The 19,578-nt window shown below is 42.0% G+C and overlaps 1 protein-coding gene across 3 annotated transcripts; it reads left to right on the plus strand.

The window, feature by feature from the left end:
- Positions 1 to 11: 11 nt before the first annotated feature.
- Positions 12 to 15,057, plus strand: LOC111579419 (transcription factor MafG). Of its 3 annotated transcripts, none has more exons than XM_023286703.3 (3): positions 12 to 173; positions 10,239 to 10,311; positions 10,764 to 15,057. In XM_023286703.3, the coding sequence occupies exons 2-3, from the start codon at positions 10,276 to 10,278 to the stop codon at positions 11,214 to 11,216; spliced, it is 489 nt and encodes a 162-aa protein (XP_023142471.1). In that variant the 5' UTR covers positions 12 to 173; positions 10,239 to 10,275; the 3' UTR covers positions 11,217 to 15,057. The 3 variants fall into 3 exon arrangements, with proteins under 3 accessions (XP_023142471.1, XP_023142470.1, XP_023142473.1); XM_023286702.3 differs by lacking the exon at positions 12 to 173 and adding an exon at positions 284 to 474; XM_023286705.3 differs by lacking the exon at positions 12 to 173 and adding an exon at positions 481 to 878.
- Positions 15,058 to 19,578: the final 4,521 nt, after the last annotated feature.

The following is a 19,578-nucleotide window of genomic DNA, read 5'->3' on the forward strand; positions in this document are numbered from 1 at the left end:
ACAAGAGAAAAGAATCAACAAGGAGAACACGAGCTGGCGTTTGGAAGCGCTGCCGCCGCTTGTCACCGACACCGAAATTCAGCTGTGCCTCTAAATATTTGCTGTCCTGTATGAGGGCTCCATAAGAGGACTTTGACGGATACAACTTTAGAGAGCGTCATTTTTAAAGTCAGGTGGGTCCAAACAGAGTCGGTGTTATGCTGAGTGTGCATGCCTCCGCCGTGCCGCTGACAAGCTAGCTTATTAGGTTAGCATAGCTAGCGTCTCGTCAAGCTCTCGTGTTTTCTACCAGATAAGGGTTTCAAACTAAAGTGTCCGCATCACTCAACCTGTCAGTACGCTTGTTCTCACAAGTGAGGGGTTTATTTTGAAAGTTTCCACCTGAAATGCTCGGTGGTAGTGGCTGCAACTTGACAACAGCCGTGGCTCCCACTAGTGAGATGGCAGCTAATCTTTTGTACACATGAACGAGCTGTGAGTAAGACGTGTTATTCGCATTTCATATGAGGCACTTCGCGTGTAGTTCCTCCTTCTATCCAGTTTGAGGAACGGCTCGGTGCTGTGTTGGAACAGTGTAGTAGGAAGGCTGAGCACGGGGATTTCCTCACTTGCTTGTTTTGTAGGCGGGGAGTTGTTTGCCACTTTCACAAGCAGGCGTTGAGAGGTTGGAGACGGAGTCGCGGAATGTGAAAACCGTGTAACCTGTGCGGGCTACGTCTGCGGTAGAAATAGTTTGCCAAGACGTCTTGTGTCCAGTGTCACCGCGCGTCGGGGTGGTTTGTCAACTCATGCGCTTCTCGCTGTTCAAACCTGCTGCTTCATCACCTCGCTGTGAACAGGAGCAAGCGCAAGCCGAGCCAGCGGTTTAGCGAGATCAGGTTGGTTTCAATATTCTCTCTTGGCATTTCTGTCAGTGTGATTGTTCAGTGAGCACCGTGTTGTCCTTTTGTGCAGATTTTATGCATGCATGGATTACATCTTCCACGAAATGCTTCCAAAAACCAGCGTTTCGTGTTGAATTGCTTCACCTGAAGTGACAAATCATTTAACCACTAGTTAAATTGTAACAATAGGAGATCAAACCCGCCGTCCTTGGCTTTAATGTCACAGCCAAGCAGTTAACCACAGTATTGTTTTATTACCAGAGCCACCAAACAAGTAGCGTTATTTTTTTTTATCATGCTGAATCATCACAATGATGTATTTAGACGTTCTCAAAATCCACCCCGAAATATGGCACCGCCGGACAAAGGTCTGTACGGTGGATAAGGGTCGATGTTTATCACCAAGCCGCCGTTATGAGGGGAGGGGGGTGGGATGGATCGAAATGGTGCTGATCTTTCGTGCAAGTCAGTCATCAAGCCATGAGCATCAAGTGATGACCATCATGCATTTATCAATAGCCTCATCTACATTCAGCTGAGAATGTGCATTTTATTGCAGTGCTGTCATGATGTACATCAACAAACGGTGCGAGCACATTTAGACTAAGTGCTTAGGTGTCAACTGCGATGTCAAATCCATTTTAAAAATGCATGATAAGCACATATTATGCATGTGTTGTTAGAAAATAGTCCTGTGATGAGTGGATGTTTAAATTGGGTCACGTGTAATTATGGGATGTATGTGAAGTTAAAAACAACACCTCATTTAGGTAGTATTTGAAATAGATTTCTGGTCAAGGAAACAAGTATTTTTTAGTAAATATGACATGCTGTAAATGCATTTTAGTTTTGTTGCTGAACAGTATGCTAAATGGTATAGATCACCAGCATTATTTAATGCTGTGCAACACTTACTTTCTTGTATTTTGGGTTGGCAGATGCTCTTGTTTCCCTATGTGTGACATGATGAAATTTGCTGCCTATTAGAGTGCACACTTATGGAGGGCGCAGGTAATGAATTATCCATGGAGAGTCTCTGTGCAATTTGAAAAGTCACCTTGGAAACTGTTGAGCACATATAGGCAGGGCTAAACAGATAGAAGTTGCCCATTCTTGCTCAGATATCCAACTTATTTCATCATCTCTGTTCATGCGAGCAGGGCATTGAAGTGTGTTTAGCAGACAGGCCAGCCCTGCATCAGAAGCTCGGCTTTGCAATAAAGCGTAATGCCCATCTCTGCCTTTCTCTGCAGGTAACAAGAACAGATGATGGTCCATATAAGAGCCCGATGGGGCTGGCAGTGGTGTGTGGATGGAGGCAGGGAGTGGTAGAGATCAGCTTTTAGATTTATCACCTCTTTCATTGAGGTAGCGAAGATAAAATAAGGCAGGATCCCATAGAAGTGAACTGAGTGCACAACTCATACCCAGTGGCATTGCTCAGAATGGGCAGGCAATGGAGGGTGGAAGAGGATATGCGAGGTTGATGAAACACAAGGCAAGACTTTACATAGCATAGAGTACAGTCTGGCCACCAACACCTTTGTATGGCCAACACAGCTGTGCCTTGGGAGCAGTTACGCCTATTCAGGACAATTAATAGCCTCGAGAAAGGAACACAAATGTGGGATTTGTCCACAAAAGTGCTGCTTAAGCTGCACAGGGAAATGGGAATGCCTGGAAGGAAGGAGAAAAAGATCAATATATTTTTTCCCCCTTTTTTGCAATAGGGAGGGAATGTTGGTGATGAAACCGCTTGCAAGTGCAGTGCGGATTATGATTGCTTAGCATTGCGATATGCCTGCTCCACTTCTCAAAGTAATACTTTCATCCAGACAGAGAAGCAACTGTGTTTGATGAATTTCTGTTTGGAAGTTGAGCTAGACTTGGTGTGTTCATTACAGGCCTCTGTTTGTTCATAATATAGATTAGCTGATATTGGACAGAACATGGTGAAAATGAGCATAGAGCCATTCACTGGCTGCTGTTTTTCATGTAACCTACTTTTATCTTGGCTAATTTGTGTGTGGGGCACATCAGTAGTAAAGTGACATTAAAAAGAAGTGATTTAACCATAGCCATACTTGTGTAAGAGGCTAACTCAAAATGAAACTAATGAATCACTCTGGGCCAGTTTCCTTGTATTTTAAAGAGTGTAGGGAGTGTATGGTTGGGGCTCCATGTGTATAGCATTTTCTAAGGAGGTTAAAGACAGTAGGACCTTGTGTTTAACCCACATTGGAAACTATCTCAGGGAGACCATTACACTGCCTTTAGTACTACCTGCATTGATTCTTAAAAGACTCAACATATTCTTTTTAAAATCCCATTATACTTTACAAAAATAAATGTAAAATGCTGTATATGCAGTTGGATTAAGTATTCATATGTTTTGTTACTTGCTGTAGGCAGCAGTGTCCTTTAACTGATACAAGAAGACAAAATTACAATTTCATGAATTCATACAAAAAATGCTCAGTTTAAAAACCCAAATTGAGAAGTGTAAGATAAATACAAGCTGTTCCAGGGCAGTCTCTGTTGCTGAATGTAACAATTAGTTATTTATTTGATAATATTTTTTTTCCTCTAAGTAAGCATAGGGTTCTGTGTCTTGCTTGAGAAGGAAAATTTCCACTCATCTGTGGACACAGTGGATGCTTTGGGAATCAAACTTGTGATAATAGTCTTAAAAATCATCTTTAACTATTTCAATTATAGTCATCCCAGCACCTTAAGCTTTCGTACAAGTTAAAATATGTGAAGAACAGAGAGGAGGGTTAAATGTAAGAAGAGTGTGTGTGTGTGTGTGTGTGTGTGTGTGCGTGTGTGCGTGTGTGCGTGCGTGCGTGCGTGCGTGCGTGCGTGCGTGCGTGCGTGCGTGCGTGCGTGCGTGCGTGCGTGCGTGCGTGCGTGCGTGCGTGCGTGTGTGTATATATATATATATATATATATAATTTGAACAGAGCAGTAGCAGTGTCATTAAAAGAAATTTGCATCTTTGTTATATATAAATCATTTTATAGCCCTTCAAAGCCCTCCACAAGAAAACTAAGATGCTGCGTTTGCTTTCTTTATTTTTTTAATGCAATGATGCTTTTGAGCTCTGTTTGTTTGGTGGGTTTATTAGAGAGGGGTATTTCAATTGAAGAGAATCCATCTTAAATTTTAACAGTGTGAGTTATTTCACTTTAAATCCATTGAAATGTATTGAACGGCTCTATTTAGCCCATGTGCTGCAAAGGTTATGTTATAGTGTTGTTAGGTCAGTGCAATATGCATTTAATATGTATGCAGTCATTGTAGTAAAGCTTGTAGATATTTTGCCAGTATGTGGGTTGCCTGCAACCCTTACTTCCTCTGCCAGTGCTGGGCTGAAGTATCAAGAGCTATTCTCTTCCTGTTTAATCAAGTCCTCCAGGCAGATATTGTGGAAGGCCAATGAAGTCTCTTCTTCTGTCCTATTGCTTGTACTAACAGAGCAGCTCTGAGAGTAAATAGCAGCTACTGAGTATGGACATAGATTCTGTATGTATTGAAACATTGGTTAATGCAAACTGGTCTAACCCGAGTCCCTTTAAATAAGCCTCACGTTATCAGTGACTTCAGAAAAGAGAAAATCCCTTGAGGGCAGTGATTCATGTTTTCACTTTAAAAGACATGAACTGGATGCAAAATCCAGACATAAATGTGCCACATGCTTTTCTTCATGGTATAACCTACGAGCTTCTGCATATGACTTTTTTCCCTCTTATTACCACGGACCTACTTAAAGTCACAGTATATCTCTGTATTTAATGATATCTACTTTCTTCAGCTAATGTTTGTCTCCTTACAGACAAAAATACTTCTGAACTTGATATTAGATAGAAAAAAATACTGGCAAATATCTTGTCTTGTTATTTATATATATTTTTTTACAAACATAAGGAACAAAATAACCACACATCTGAGTAGACAATTACTACCCTGAAGCCATTTTATCTTAATCCTAAAAGACTACACTTGTCTTTTTTCTATTTGTATTTGGTGGCAGTGATTTGAAATATATTGTAGAACATTAGTCTTGGTCCTAGTTAAAATGCAATGCTTTGTAAAATTCAAAACATGTCCGCTACCAAAGCTGCTGGGTCTGGCCTATGAGCTAATAATTGAGCTAAGAGGCTAATCAGAAATATCCTTGCAATATTTCACTGCTTTTAATATAAATAATTCAGTCATTTAAAAAAAAAAAATCTTCAACTTGTGGAAAAAGAAAAATTCCAAAACAAGAGTTGATAAATCTTTGTTTAAAACATTACCATATGTAATTTCGACACTTTGTTTACCCTTGCTGGTTTATATCAATGTTGGTCATAGCATTTTTAAGTAAGGGTCATATTCAGGATTCTTCATTCTAGGGGTCAGTCCTTTCAAAAGGCGGATATAAAATTTTAGTTAATTGCTATTTTAGCATTGCTTAGAGTCTTCACTGGCCAAAAAGACTTGCATAGGATTTCCCCTCTACTACAAGCATATCACATTTCCCTCTGAAAACTGCTGGATGATTTTCTCTCTCCTTCTTTTTGTCACTCTTATTTCACGCTCTGAATACTTAGTAGTTAATAGCTTCCCTCCCCTCTTCCCGTCGTACCTTTCTCTTACATACACACTCACACACTGTTTTCTCGATACTCAAGTTTACACCGCTCTTCCAGTATTTCCTCCAAAGCTATCAGAGGGGACTGATTTTTAATTTGCGGGTAAATGGTGCCTGGCACATGCAGCTTGATTGCTTGAATTGACTTAGCTCAGCTGACGGCAGGAATGATCTGAACTCAACTCTGAATTAGAATGGAGGGACTAAAAGTAGTAGCTCTGATCAGTCATGAAGTGTTGTGAATAGCTGTTTATGCTAACCGGAGTGAAATTGTTGGCTTACGGCATAAAGCATCTCAACTCTCGAAGAGCAAAGGGACAAGACAACAAATAAGCACAGTGTAGAAATTAATGAGCCAAAACATGAGATGAGCCTGACACTTATTTTTTCTTCTATTCTCCTTGCAAATATTTTTATCAAGTGCTTTTCAGTATCTTTGTGGTTATCATTCTGTTTCCTCTGGAAAGTCCTTGACAATAGAGCAAGAGGCTACAAGTCTTATACATTATTGATCAGGGAAACTCAATAGGTGATCATACTGACTTCACATCTAGCTGTCTTCTATTGTGTCAAGTTAATCACAGGTTTTGCGAAGACAGTGAGCTGAAAACGGTACTAAACATTCTATTGCCTAAGGCCTAGTATATGGGATAAAGTTCTAGTGTCTCTTGTTGTTCAAACCATATAAACCTTATTTACAAGTCTGGAATGGTCATAGCAGTGGAAAGAAATTTAAATTGGACATACGAGCGAAATGAGTCACATTGTGTGTCTTCCTGGAGTGAAAATTGTTCAAATGTATTGTTTGGTGTGAGATGATATTCAGCTGTTAGTTTCACAGAACTGAGTTGCCATTGTTGGACACTGTCTGTGTTTTCCTGAAAACAGTCTTTCATCAGCATGCACCTCCACTGTCTAGTTTTATTCACTTCATTAGCAATCTGCCAGTGCCAAGTGCTCGGACATTTCTTTTCAAGAATTGATCGTGACAAGTTAAATTTATATGTGCTTGTGTGGTTTTGGTAATCTGTCTCTGTGTGGATACATGTGTGCATGTAATTAGTTACATGATATGCAATCCACTGTCCTGTCTCAGCAAACCCAGTACCCTGTTAGTCCTTCCCAGCCATGTTTAGTATTCAGAGAGCAGGCGCTGTCGTAATGTGGATTCCAAGGCAGGTTGCTTGGGTTTTTGTTTGCTCTTATGGCCCTGATAATCTTGTTACACTGCTGTCAAGTGGAGCTGGCCCTCCCTGCAGCCCCAAACCACCATGCGTGCCACCTCCAGTACCAGAAATCCAAGCCCACCCCCTCCCTGCCCCCACCAGCCCACCGCCATTTTGAGACAGTCATTGATGGAAGAGCCTTGGATGCATCCTTGAAGAATCACCTCCTGAGCATCTTTATTCAGCCTCCCACCCCCGCCCCGTCTCCCACCCCCACCTTAGGCTGTGAACGACAGTGATAAATATTCATCAGGGAGACGCAGTGCGTGGAAGCTGTAGCCTCGATTCCCCCTCAACAAAGAGTCCCCTAGCTAATGGTGTCCATCCTTGGCATCCCCCCTGGAGAGATCCCGTGGAGGGGACGAGATCATTAAAGCATGCCACAGGCTCAGGGCTGGACCTATCATGTCACATCAGCATTTATGTAACCAGAGTTTTTTCTCCCCTTTGAGTATCAACCTGAGCCAACCCTACCTTTGCGAGCTGCCCTCTATAGATTTAGATGAACAAAGACAGTGTTTGAAGGTTGGCTGGCTTGCTCTCATTGTGTTAGTTCAACTTCACAACTTCCTAATTGGCACCTTGGTTTTGGTCCTTGCTGAGATCAGTATTTTTTTCTCTCAACCTGTTCTACTCATGCTCCTCTAAATGTGTTGACCGTGCATTTTATACAAGGCTATTTGCTCTCTCTCTCTCTCTCTCTCCCTTTTCATCTCACCCTTTCTTTCCCTCTCTCTTTCTCTGTCCGTCTCTCACTATTCCCTTTCTCTGGGTGACCACACTCAGCGTTTTCTATTTCCTGTGGGTGTGATGTCTCTCCTCCACAAGCAATCAGCTCTGATTTGTCAGCGTTCTTCCAGGCGATTCATAAAAATTCAGCAAGCATCTACAAAATACGTCTGTGTCCCTGCACTTGCTCCCTACCTCCAATGCCCCTGTGCTCCAAGCTAGTGAGTTTTTGCTTCCTGCTCCTTTGGCTAGACACACACAAAAGACATGAAATTATTAATATGAGGTAATAGAAGATGTTGCTGTCTACAGTTCTCAGGTATAACTGTTTTAGTGTGAATTTGTCAAATATAAGAGCAGCCTGTTACAATCAAATCAGTGCAGCAAGTCTGAAATTTCCTGAAATTCTTATTGAAAATTAAAGGAGTACCTTTCCTTTTCCTTTGCATCTCTGTGCGTTTGTGTAAGCATGCCTCTTTGTCTCTGTGAGGTATGACATGCCTGGTAGTAGAAGGGAGCAGCTGTGCATTGGACCTTGTCTGTGTTGTTCTGCCATGCCCTGTCATTGGTAGCCGTCTGTTGGCAGCAGCCTGTGCTGGAGGCTTGCAGCCTGGGCGCTGTCTTTCCACAGTGTCATATGGTGAGCTTTCAGTGTGCCAAGCCATGCCTACCATGTTACCCTACACAGCTGTGTGACAGAATACGCCTCCTCAACCTGGACAATGTGCCATCTCTTTGCATTTTCAAGATTCCAACTGGTTTTTGAACAATGTTGGGTCTAGGCAGCTGAGGGGAAAATGATAGGCTTAATGTGAAATTTGGAAGATGCAGCATTTTTTTCTGCTCTCCTCCCAGTAGCTATTAATGTAGTACTTTCCTGTCTATTTGTCCATTATCTGTGCATCATCAGGCAGACCATTATCCCATTATGTTTTGCATCTGTGGTCCAAATGCTTACTGGAAATGAGTCACCACAAAGGCCAGTGAAAGGTAGGTGTTACTATCAAACAGCTATTCATAGCCAGCCCATCAGGGATGAAAGTATCACATTTGAAAAGTCCTCTGCAGAACATGGAAGGTTTTTTTTTTTTAGTTTTTTTAGTTATTTATTTTTTTATGTGCATGTGCAGCACAGAGAAACATTGCTGTTTTATGAGGAGCCAGAGGACTTTTGAAGTGAAAGCATCAAGGATTCAAGTCACAAACTGACCTCATGTTATGTCCCCAGCCTGTGTGATAGTGTCGTATTCAGGTCATTTTTAACAAGCGTCTGTCTCTCCCTGTTTGGCTCAGGTGACCAGTCCACCTGTAACACCCTTTTGTTGCCATGGAGATATCCTGACCATCTTAGTGCACTTCAGAGCTACGACTCATCTATTTTTCTTTTGTTCCTTGGCTGAGCTTCTCTGCACTCATCATACCTGATGACAACCCTAATGGCCGGGGGAGCTATAAACTCATGCACACACTGACAGTAGATCTTTTTCGGATTCTTTTCAGGCATGCTTTGTTTCCTGTTTTGATGTTTAAAAAGTTGTAGGTGCCAACATGCTTTTGTTTATGTGCTCAGTACAAACACACACTGCTGGGCTGTGTAAATCAGCTTACCGAGGAAATGTGCTGGCTGGGCTGACTGTGGTGGGTGCCTGTGTCGCTGACACAGCATTTACTGTGTGATGTAAAGCACCCAGGGGCACAGCTGTGTGTGTGTGTGTGTGTGTGTGTGTGTGTGTGTGTGTGTAGGTGTGTGTGTGTGTGTGTGTGTGTGTGTGTGTGTGTGTGTGTAGGTGTGTGTGTGTGTGTGTGTGTAGGTGTGTGTGTGTGTGTGTGTGTGTGTGTGTGTGTAGGTGTGTGTGTGTGTGTGTGTAGGTGTGTGTGTGTGTGTGTGTAGGTGTGTGTGTGCGTGTGCGCGTGCATGTGTGCGTGCGTGCTTATCCTGTGACAGAGCTCACACGGTGGAAGGCACCCGACCTTCTGTCTGTCTTAACACCAATAGGCTAGATTTCTCGCCCATACAGCCTGTCTTGGTGTTCCCTCAGTACTGACATGACAGAATAAACTGCAGTGCCGCCCGGTTATTCTGGATGGTAGCTGAGGCTCTGCAGTAGTTACAGAACATCCCCTTTTCATTGATTTAAGGGTTTATAGTTGGACTCTGGCCAAATCCAGACAGGTGTGACTGTCTAGACTAGATAGCCTGTACAGTAGCTGAGAGGCTGCCATGTGTCCCTTTGTGAATGTATCTTACTTGAGGGAGGATGTACAGTATAAAGGCTGAGGCCTGACTCTGAGAAGCTGTGCTAAACAGGCATGACTTCTTGTGAGTTTGTTTTCCAAGAAATTGTTGTGAATTGCTGCCAGCCAATTAAATGTCATCATCCTTGAGACTTGCCACAGTACTGTTGAAATGCAATGCAGAATTCAAGTGAGGGATCTTAAAAGCACTTCACACTAAATTGCATGCCCTCGTCCTGCTTAACCTGACCTATGTTGGTGGAAATGCACAGCAACAAGTTATTTGTCTGTAGTGACAGATGCAGTAGTAGTCCAGGTAGCACTTGTTGGCAGATTTGGCATCACAGAGGAAGTCTGAAGTCCTTGACCTACTTTGTATTTAAGGGACTTAGTCATGCTGAGATTTTTGCCAGAAAAGACATTCTTTGTATTTTTTTTTAGAAGTATTTATTTTGGCAGAGACTCTAGTTTTGTTTTTTTTTCTGACACTATTGTTTCATTTATTACTGGTGACTTTTCTTTCCACAGACAAACCATCAGTGCAGGTGGACGCTGCTTTCGTGGCATGACTACCACAAATAAGGGAAACAAGGCCTTAAAGGTAAAAAGCTCGTGTGACGACATTCATTTTTCAATAGAGCTGCAACAGTTGTTCGATTAGTTGTCAACTATTTATTATTTATTTATTGAATTAGTCATGAAATATTTTGATAATTAATTAGTTGGGTTGAGCATTTTTTCAAGGAAAATAATCTAAATTCTGTGATTTTAGCTTGTTAAATTTTAATATTTTCTGGTTACTTTCCTCCTCTTTGACAACAACCTGAATATCTTTGGGCAATGGCGAAATAAGACATTTGAGGACATCCTCTTTTGGGAACACTAACCAACATTTTTCACCATTTTTGACATTTTGTAGACCAAGCAACTAATTGATTATTTGGAAAAAATTATCGACAGATTAATTGACAATGAAAATATTTGTTAGTTGCAGCCCTACTGTTAGCTAATGTTAAATGTTAATATAATGCACTAACTAATCCCCATATGCAGGTGAAGCGGGAGCCTGGGGAAAATGGCACCAGCCTAACAGATGATGAGCTGGTGACCATGTCAGTGCGAGAACTGAACCAGCATTTGCGAGGGCTGACGAAGGAAGAAATACTGCAGCTGAAGCAGCGACGGCGTACTCTAAAGAACCGGGGCTATGCTGCAAGCTGCCGGGTGAAGCGTGTTACCCAAAAAGAGGAGCTGGAAAAACAAAAGGCTCAGCTACAGCAGGAAGTGGACAAGCTGGCCACAGAGAATGCCAGCATGAAGGTGGAGCTGGACGCCCTGCGTTCAAAGTATGAGGCCCTGCAGAGCTTTGCCAGGACTGTGGCCCGCAACCCCGTCACCTCAGCAAGGGGACCTATGGCGTCTGTCATAGGCCCCCTCATTCCTGGTAAAGTAGCTGCCACCAGCGTTATCACCATCGTCAAATCCAAAACGGAGGCTAGGTCGTAGTAGCAGAGAGGTCAGGAGGAAGATTTTCAAGACTAGTCAGTGCATTGTAACATGGTGCAGGATTACCTGTGTAAGTTCTCAATTTTACTCTTGGCCCCAACACTAACAATATGCTTCCCGAATTTACCCTCATAGTATGATTCAGCACTACATACTTGTCAACTGATGTATTGTGCGTGGTTGTGTGGGGGTGATTTTGAATTAGTGATACTGAAACGTTTAAAAAAGTGAACTTTGCTTACAAATATTCAACAAGACTGTATTGGAGGACATCAAATCCAGACTGCTGTTTGCTTGTTGCTTTTGATAAGATGATGTATTTAATATATGTTTCTTCAAGACTGGGATCTTAAGTCTTTTCCGTCCTAAGAATTGGCATTTTATAGAGTCTCCCAGGTGATCACAACTAATAAAATAATAAATTACACAGTTTATTCCTTGCCCATTCCACAATACAGACAGTAGAAAGAGCCAGCACAAATTCCACTATAAGTCCCTTTGCTTGTTATTATGCACTGACTTAATTTATGAGAAATGACAAATGGTCACTAACTCTTGGTCTTAATGTTACAGGTGTCTTTAAAACAACCTGACTAACCCAAAACTAGTAAATTACTCCAATTTGTGATTTTGTTGGTTGTCTGTCAAGAATATAAGCATGAAATAATGCTCCTACATGTAGCATTAATTTCTGTTTATGCATTTGTGACAGGCTTCAGTGAACTTGTCATCATCAATATGACTAGTAGATGCAATAATATATGTATGCACTGAAGATACAAAGAGGTCTTGCATATTTATGGTTAAGTGGAAACTATAAAAGTGATCAGCAGTTCTTAACGATGTTGTTCCAGAGCTGAGTGCCATTCTGATATGACAAGATTCTTCTACAATATCTGAAAACCTGAATGTTATTACAGTAATATCCTCATCTTTTGTGGGGACCGTGAAATCCACAAACATTTTGAAACATAATTTTTGCTCATAGAGAAAATTTGTTGTTTTTGTTTAAAAGATATATATATTGCATTTTTTGTAATTACTTGTTGACAGGGCCGTCAGATATTTCCAAAAGAAAATCTTTACACAAGCTTTACTGTTTGAATTGTTAAGGTGTAGAAAACTTTGTCTAATGTTGAGTTCTTGGTTTTTATTACTAGGTAGATTACCTTCCATTGTTTATAGAAATACAGAAAAAGAAAAAATAAAAAAAAAAAATCCTGTGACATCTTTTTGCAATTGTACCGAAAGTGGCTTACTATTGAAGTCTGATAGCTTTTTCTAGTGACTAGGCGCGTACTGTGGGGTAGCGCGTGATGTGATGTGTAAGTGACAAGTTGGCAGTGTCGTTCACTGTATAGATGTCAATGCTGTGCTATTTAAAACAAATCTGTAGAGCTAAACTAGATGGTGTAAACAAGGTCAGTTGTCTTTGTGCGTATTGGCATCTGTGATATCCTCCGCTTCCTTGGTGTTAGTTACGAATCATATTGTCATTAAGAGTTTACCACATTGAGCCATGTAATTTGGTGAAATGGCATTAGTGAACATTAATTCAAAAGACTTTTGAAGCTTAAAGCGATACTGAGTAATGGTTGCACCTGGTGCTGGATGCCCTCCAAATACATCCCCCTGTAACCTGAAAGTAAATGACTTCATTACTGGTTAGATTTAATTATCATATTCATTCCAGCTGCTTACTTGGTGTAAATTAGATTGCAGGGATAGAGTGAATAACCCATAAAAATTATCTTTTGCCAGACTAAATGAAAAAACTGTTTTACAGTTTACCTGTGGATGTGTTTTTTTTCTCCAAATGTTGACAGACCTTGCAGTTTCTCATGATATAACAATAAGATTGCATTATTAAACTTCAGAAGGTACACCACTGTTGTGAAATTAACTACCAGTCTTCAGAAAAAGCGGAAGGGTTTGTATGCACTAAGCTCCTGCTTGTTTTGCTCAGGACAAAACAGGTTGCTAAAAATGAACAAACCATTCCAGGTGAGAAGCAAGGAGGCAGGGATGGCAGCTCAGTTTTTTTTTGTTCTCTTTTTTAATAATAAGCATGTCATAAAGGGCTTCAATCCACACTTAGAAAGAGACACAGCATGACCACGTAGAATTACAATCAACAACAGCTGCCAGCAGTGCTCCTTCTGTGCCAAGTGTTGCATCACTCTCCTGGTCCTCTAAAAGGAATTTAACACTGAAGCAGCTCTGCACCTCAAGGTGAAAGTAGTTGTGTAATGACATTAACAGAATGCACTTCATCCAGATCTCACTCTCCTGCTGGTCAGAACATCTTATATTGTCGGGGGAGGTGTTAATCAGCAGTCACTCTCAAAACTACGTCTCAGCAAAAACTCTATGCCAGAGATCTGGGTGCTGGTTATAGTGTCTGTGTGCAAGTATCCTATCCTCACTTTGTCAACATGCTTAGCTATCTGCATTGACTGGGGTAACTGTGGGAAAATATATATCTGACTCTTGACATAGCCCAGTATTGATGTTGGCGTCCTTATTGCTGTGGCAGTCTTGTGGAGTGAATCTTTTTCGTGTCAAGTGTCTTTAAGGTGTTCGAGTGGCACTGTTGACCAATCTCTCAATCTCCTCTAGAGATGATGACTCTCTTTCTCACACATACAGGTGTATAGTATGTAGCTACAGTAGGTATTAATGACCATTGTGAAAAAGTGACCCTTAATATGCAACTCAGTGGAAAGGTGTGAAAGAGTAGACGTACGAGTAATCAATATTGTCAAAGTTACTATGGTCTGTTATTTATAATTCTTGCTGTTTTGTAGGGGTTTTTTTTTTTTTTGGTAAAATGTGTTTTTATTTTTCCCTCACATTTTGCATCATTTCATGGAAGAGCAATTGGCCCTTGTTTATAGTAGCTAACGTGATAGTGAGCAGTGTTTTAAAGGAATCACGGGACCGTTGCACTCAAGCCTTACTCAGTTACTCTGGTCTTAAATTAGCTGATCCATAAATTGAACTTGGATATCGACAAAGATATTGCTAATATATAGATGTTTGTGCACTAAGTGGATGTTACATTATATTCTGTCACAAGGGCCACTTGCAATATGTTATTTTTTTTTTTGTTGGTATACCCGTTTGTGTGTGTGTCGGTATGTGTGTGTGTATGTATGTGTGTTTTTGTACAACTGAGGTTTCTCTGCTGCTACACCAGTCATTAATGCTCGTCATTTGCTGTAGCATCATCCACAGCATTTCTGTTCTCATCTTGTGTCGAGTGTGTATTTGAAATTGATCTTAACACTGTAATTTGTTCTGCAGATTTAATTGAAGTTTTAATTGGTTATGGCTTTTTCTTGTGTGTTTTGTTTTTGTTTTGTTTTTTACAAGCAACATGTAAGAGAGGATAAATAACAGCACTTGAATGGCAGTTGTATTTAGTAGCTCTCAAGACATTGGCTTTTTTCATGAAATTATGCTTTGTAAACGGTTGACTGTGCAGGTTTTTCCTTCTTACTCTATGGAGTGGGTCTGTGTTTCAAAGGTATACAAATCTGACTAAAGCGAGTAATACAAAGTTAATAACCTGTTTTGTTATTTTTTCTGTATGGGTTGTAATAAAATATTGCAGTACTTTGTATGAAAACAGACAATAGTTAATTGTAACTATTTATAAATTAAATTATTGTACTTTTTGCAATCTGTAGATAAGTACTATGTATTCATATATACAGTAACAACTGTGGATTTAAACGTGATTCTCTGAGGTGTCTAAGTTATTGATGTATATATTGTATGTTTGTTGATACAGCTTACTTTATTTTCTATAAGACCAATAAAATGTTTTGGAAAAGGATTTCATGCATTACTACTCTGTCAGTTGAAGCTTTTAAACACTGTTGAAATTGGGTTTTGTCATATTCTGTGGCGTCATTGACCCAGTTTGATACTTGTAAAAATAAACTGGTGGGGAAGGCTTTTTGCCGTCCAGGGTGGGTTTTAGAAGACAGCGATCGTTTAGATGGCACAATTTCTTTTTCTGTGATCCAAAAAAAGCCGTTGGGCGACCCACTTTGGCTAACCTCAGTGGACATATTTTTGGCCCGACACGAGTAAAACATTAGAGTCATGACGGATGTCTAGGTGTGCTTGTCCTAGATTAGGAGGAGTAGTGAGTTAGTCATCTATGCTCCCTGTGGAGCTTCTAAACCCCTTCTGTCTCAGCGCACCTCATCAAACATCAGCGTCCTCAGCAGCGTTTCAACCCCAGCACATTCAAAACACATCTCATGAGAGAACATACAGAGACAAAGAGACAGATGGCTGAAGACAAACTACATCTTACCACTCCATCCTGTAGGGCAAGTCTAAGCCCCAGTGCCTCAGCACGACTGCAGCGTGGTATTATTTTTTGGTTCTCGTACACGGAGGAGGTTTCCACAGGTATGTGTGACCTGTACCGCAAAACGGGCTCCTCTTTCTCCTTGGATGCCTGCCCCAGACAACCGGATGGCCTCTGAAGAGTTGATTAATTTGGCGGGTTGGGTTAAGGTGAGCTGGTGGGCAATCTAGGACAGCATTCTTCATGTTCACCCACTTCTGCAGCAGGTGCCTGCCCCAGTTCTCAGACCACAACCCGCTGTACAATTAATGTTGCCATCCCCATCAGCAAGGCCGTTCATTTACCACGTCTGCTCTACCAAAGCTTGGCACGGGGCTCCACTCTGCAAATAGCACAGGACATGCCAGTGTATAAGTGATTCGACACTAGGCGAGATTTCTACTTCCTTTCATTCACATCAGCAATTATTTGAATCACTTCGAGCTGTTGTGATGGTACATATGAGCAAACAACAGAAAATGTTATTTCCATTAACACAATGATATATCAGAGAGGTACTGCTAACCAAGCAGTATTTTGAAAACCCGTGTCCTGATTAAATATTCCAGCCAGCTAAAGAGACAAAGCAACAGATACCAGGTTATTCAATATAACTGCTTGCTAGGAAATTGCCATGCACCTGTTCAACAATACGTGGCCTTGGGTTTCCCTCTGCTGGAGCTTTAGAGAAAAGACTTGATGTGATTTAACAGGGTTTTTCCACAAGACGCCACATTATTTTAACAGAAGGATTACAAGGATTCCCCCCATAGTGCAGTTTGTTTACCAAGTAGAAAAGATGATTGATTTTACCTCACGCGTTGAAGTGATGAAATTATGGAGTATTTCTAAAAGTATTTTTATTCAGCAATTAGGGATATTACAGTGTTTCCTCTAGGATTTTTTTCAGCAGTGGCGGCAGGCTCTCCGGGAGCCGTGACGCGTAAACAAATGACACTTTACTGGAGATTTTACTTGTTCAACCTATTTATTGAATGGCCAGTTGAAAATGGCTTTTTAAAGGCTGAATGTTAAAAGAAATTGAACGAGCTCATTTGAAAACGCAGTCAGCAGTTACATCATAGTGTGTAGATTGTTAACCGTTCCTGCTTCGCTGCCCGACCGTAGTCAGAAAGCACAGGGGAGGTCAGTTCTCCAGGGCCGAAGTTACTGTCGTTCACTTCGGGGTTAACCCCCTTCACTTTACCAGCAGTCGTAGAAGGCAAAAACACGGGAACCCGGCCTTGTTTGAGAATACTGCAGACTTTTATTGCAGATAGACTGTGACTACACTCTTCATTTTCACTAGCCCAGAAGCTACCCTTCTTTTCTTAACTGGCTCCCGTCTTCACTCGCGCGCGCTGCATTCAGGGTCGCTCGGACAACTCGCGCGCTCTCTCTCTCTCTCTCACAACGGAGCCACGCACTCTTATAACACTACCCCCACTCTGGATGGAGATTATGCCAGAATTCAAATCCAGCACAGTAACATACATCAGAATTAATATACATACAGATAAACAGTCCTCATTTACTTCCAGTCCATTTACGAGGAGTCCAGTATATTCAATAGATGTTCAGTTCATTGCAAGTGAGGCAACAGCAAAAGTGCAGCTTCTATCAAGAATGTAAAGAGATAACAGTCCATTCCCTATGTGTGCATTTTTTTTTCCCAGTGGAGCAAAATCATCTTTAAAGACATCAATAACACCCATCATACAGGCCATAACTCCTTTGAGCTCGAAATTAGCAATAAGGAGCATATTAACTGAGAATATCTGTACTAATTCAAAATATTACCTTCAACAAAATATGGTTTGGGTCACAGCCTATGACAATTAACAGCTATTCTTCAAGATTTTTATATATATATATATATATATATATATATATATATATATATATATATATATATATATATATATATATATATATATATATGTATACGAACATGTAAATGAACTGGAATGAACTTTGATGAACAAAACAGTCCACAACAGCTGTCTCTCTTTTTTTTCTTTTTTGTTTTTTCAATATTGTCATATAACCTCTGAAAACAGTCCCTGAACTCTCACCTCAATGAGCCACCCACTCACCAAACTTTACCGGTGGTCTCCGCTTGCGGCTCGGCCTTTGAGAACAATGGCGGCCCTGGTGAAATTGTTCCGCCACACCACCCTCACTATCCTGAGATTCTCCAGGAGCAGAAAAGTCCATTTGAGGAAAGTAGGAGGCGGGGGAAACAGCAGTTGCAGAAATATCCTATGCTGGATCGGATAAGCTGAAGCTGGAGGCTCCATCTGCATCTGTATCCGAGAACAGCTAGGACAGACCCATGACAGGGTCCACAGGATCAGTGTTCAATGCTGGGGGTGACACCTCCATTGGTGTCCAGCTCTGAGCCTGATGCATGGCCCAGATGTTGTCCAGTGGATCCCGGCAGCGATAGGGCTTCAGCTGGTTGTGGTGAACCACTTTAGCTTTGGTCTTGGGTCCTTTCTGGATGCGATACACCAGATCGTCCAGCTGCCCCAGGATGAAAAATGGTCCCTCATATGCCGGCAGGAATTTTCTGACTTTGTTCTTGACTTTTCGTGTGCCTTTGATGAGATACCACACAGCATCCCCGACGTGGTATTGTGTGCGGCAGCAGTTCTTGTCATAGTGTCTCTTGCCACGTTGCACTGACTCCCCGAGAGCTTCTCTGACTATTTGATGTGCCAGCTCCAGGCGCTCTCTGAGATGCTGAACATACTCAGGGCCTGAGGGAGTTGTGCCAGGGTCTGGAGGCAGGCCAGCTACCAAGTCAACTGGCTCACTCACTTCCCTGCCAAACATCATGAAGTTGGGAGAAAAACCAGTTACACTGTGCTTTGTTGCTCTGTAGGCCATGATAGCGTAGGGTATCATGAGGTCCCAATCCCAGTGGCAACGCTCTGCTGTTGTGGCCAGGATCTTTTGCAATGTGGCACTGAACCGTTCAACTTGGCCATCAGACTGAGGTCGGAAAGGTGCAGTATGCGTTTTCTCAATACCAAACAACGTGCACATTTTCTGGAAAACTTCAGATTCGAAGTTCCGGCCTTGGTCACTGTGCAACGTCTGTGGTGCTCCATAATGACACACCCACTTTGAAGCCAGCACTTCAGCCACTGTTACAGTCTGGTCATTGGGCAGGGGAAAGGCTTCCACCCACTTGATGAAATAATCTTGTATAACTAACACATATCTGTAATTGCATTCTGTCTCGTTCAGTGGCCCCTTGATGTCCAAGGCGACCCTTTCCATGGGGGCTCCCACCCGAACCGTGCCCATGGGGGCTTGTGGTGTTTTCCGAGGCCTGGCTTTGGAGGCACAGCTGGTACATGTTCTGCACCAGAGAGCAACATCCTCTCCCATCCGGTACCAGAAGTATCGAGTTTGTAGCCGCGCTACGGTGCGCTCTACCCCAAAATGTCCACCGACCTGCCCTTCATGCATCTGTTTCATAACATCAGGCTGGAAAACACGAGGCAGCACAATTTGTGGGTAGAACTGAGTGTCATTGAGGCAGTAAAAATGTCTGACCAGTATTCCTTCTCGGATGTAAAGCCACTTCCACTGGCTCCAGTATGTTTTTGTGGCTGGACTGTAGGGTGACACTGTAACCCATGGGGGCCGATCTCCACCTGCCTCTATCCACATCAGGACAGGTGCGATGTCTGGATCTGCTTCCTGGGCCTGTCGCAGATCATCTGGGTACCAGCCGCCAAACAACTCAGTTTCGTTAGACTTAGTCAAGTAAATTTGCTCTGGGCACTTTAAGTTGTTAGTGTCAGCAGACGAAGCTTCATCTACTCCCACTAGACCCTCCAGTACGGGGGTTGCATGTCCCTCTACCCCCACTGGACTCAGCATTACCTGGTTGATGCCAGAGTCCAACTCACACTGCACCCCCTGATGACTGATGTTAACTGGATGAAGGGAGGGGTCCGGCAGTTTGCATGGGCAGGTCTG

This window comes from Amphiprion ocellaris, chromosome 19 (genome assembly GCF_022539595.1).
Source record: "Amphiprion ocellaris isolate individual 3 ecotype Okinawa chromosome 19, ASM2253959v1, whole genome shotgun sequence".
NCBI classification, from domain to species: Eukaryota; Metazoa; Chordata; class Actinopteri; family Pomacentridae; genus Amphiprion; species Amphiprion ocellaris.

Bases quoted from the DNA above. Each gene is read 5' to 3' on its own strand.
- LOC111579419 (XM_023286702.3), top strand. The intron at 10,312-10,763 runs GTAAAAAGCTCG...CCCCATATGCAG, and splicing joins AGGGAAACAAGGCCTTAAAG to GTGAAGCGGGAGCCTGGGGA.